The sequence below is a fragment of the Cyprinodon variegatus genome, unplaced genomic scaffold (assembly GCF_000732505.1).
Source record: "Cyprinodon variegatus isolate N-32 unplaced genomic scaffold, C_variegatus-1.0 Scaffold683, whole genome shotgun sequence".
Lineage (NCBI taxonomy): Eukaryota > Metazoa > Chordata > Actinopteri > Cyprinodontiformes > Cyprinodontidae > Cyprinodon > Cyprinodon variegatus.
The window spans coordinates 391,305-393,078 of NW_015151136.1; the positions used below are offsets into that span (position 1 = coordinate 391,305).

Consider the following 1,774-nt stretch of genomic DNA (forward strand, 5'->3'; position numbering starts at 1 on the left):
CTCTCCTGTTCCAGCGGGTAGCCACAGCTGGCGTGCTCTCCGGGTCTCTGCAGGTTAATGACGGTCTTCAGGCCGCACCTGAGGACGGTCAGCAGGACAGAAGTGTGTCAGAAGCAGCTCGGTGCCACAGGGAAGGGCCCCGGTGGCCCCAGATCAAATGCTACCTTTGGAATTGCTGGATCAGCTGATACTTCTCTATTGTTTCAGAGGACGGCCTCGCCATGGCGAGCAGGTTGTCGGTAATCCTGCGGACAGGAAAGTAAAGGTGGGAAGATAGAAGCTGGGAGGTGACTAGACCAGAACCTGGAGCTCAAAGACCCACCAGGAGGAGTAGAGGCCTTTGATGACCTGCTCCTCATCCCTCCAGCGCGACGGGTTCTCGTATTTACAGGCCCTGCCGCCACACGCCATGGAGCACTGCATGGGACCAGGGATCACGTGTCTCAGTGTCTCCCCCATCTTGGTGTACTTGGCGGTGGGGACTCGGCTGCTGGCTGGAAAACAGAAGCCTTCGTTTATTAATCTCAGCGGAGCAGAGCTGGCTTCGCTCTGCTGCTGAGCAGGTGGTCACCATGACAACCATTCAGACCTCAGATCTGAGGCGGCTGCTGACCGTCGGGCCGCCGTGGACCCAGCAGCTGCCTCCATCTTTGGTCTGTTCATCGTTCTAGCATAAAACGGGAAAGAAAAAGGAATCTGAGATCTGCTCAGGGGGGTTTTCCATCTGGAGTTTCTTCCTGCTCCTATTATGTCACCTGGCAACACCAATTCATCCCATTGGTCGGTTAAAACACTGAAACTGTTTCTTCAGTCCACGTTATCCCTTTCTAATGAACGTTGCCTCAAGCCCTGAAAACATCGGCTGCTTCCGACTTTTTAATCTCCGACCGATTTTTTTTTTCCATGTCCCACTGACTGTGTATAGAGAGGCTCTGACTAGGCAGGCTGAGCAGATCTATTCACTCCTTTCTGTGCTAAATATACATTATAGCCATTTCCTTACATTTGACTGGAACAGATTATGAAAAGTTATTTAAAATAAATTTAAAAACCCTACCGTTTCTATAAAGCAAAGCTCTACTTAATGACTCAGCATCTAGAACCAGAACAGATAGAGAATGTGTTTGGAAAATTTTGTTTCTCTTATTTCATATATTAATTTCTCCTATTTACTCACTATAAAAGTTTTCACTCAGGCTGATTCATCTGCGAGGCGCCGCCGTTCCCCTGAGTGAGGCTGTTAGTAGACCAGACCTAACCTTCTTCGCTTTAGCAACCAGGATTATTCATAACGTTCTACTTTTTAACCAAAGTTTAATTTGTAGTTTGTGTAATTTGTCTGTAACTTGTTTCCATTATAGTAAGTAAGGAGGAATGGACGCTGTCCAGACGAGAACAGGGCTGATTACCAAGCAGTAAGGGCCGCATGATGAACTGTTCCAACTGAGTGGAATCCATCGATCGCTGTTTATATAATGCGGTGAATCGTTCAATACTTTTTTCCCACTACAATGTTCATTTATTAAAAACATAATGAGATCTACGTCTAAAGAAAAAGGCAGCAATAAACTCTGTGGGACGGTTTCTATGGTTACTGAGGCAAATAGGTGATTCTCAGAGAGATCTGGGAAGTTTATCCAAGTTTTTCTTTCTTTTTTCCATAGAGAGGTGAGATCTGACCTGCTCTGTCTGCTCCTCCTTATTTTGGTTTCTGTGAGGCTCAAAGAGGATCACTACTTTATCCGTTTTCTGATCTCCTGTCATGGGGAAAGTT

The 1,774-nt window shown here is 46.6% G+C and overlaps 1 protein-coding gene across 1 annotated transcript in view; it reads right to left on the bottom strand.

The window, feature by feature from the left end:
• LOC107097306 (protein tyrosine phosphatase domain-containing protein 1-like) overlaps nucleotides 1-1,774 on the bottom strand; it is a 15,288-nt gene that overhangs the window by 7,070 nt on the left and 6,444 nt on the right. The window contains exons 3-5 of the mRNA XM_015394405.1: nucleotides 323-494; nucleotides 165-245; nucleotides 1-78 (exon numbers count right to left, since the gene is read on the bottom strand). Of these exons, the coding sequence (XP_015249891.1) occupies nucleotides 1-78; nucleotides 165-245; nucleotides 323-494 (331 nt within the window). The remainder of the gene's footprint in view (nucleotides 79-164; nucleotides 246-322; nucleotides 495-1,774) is intronic.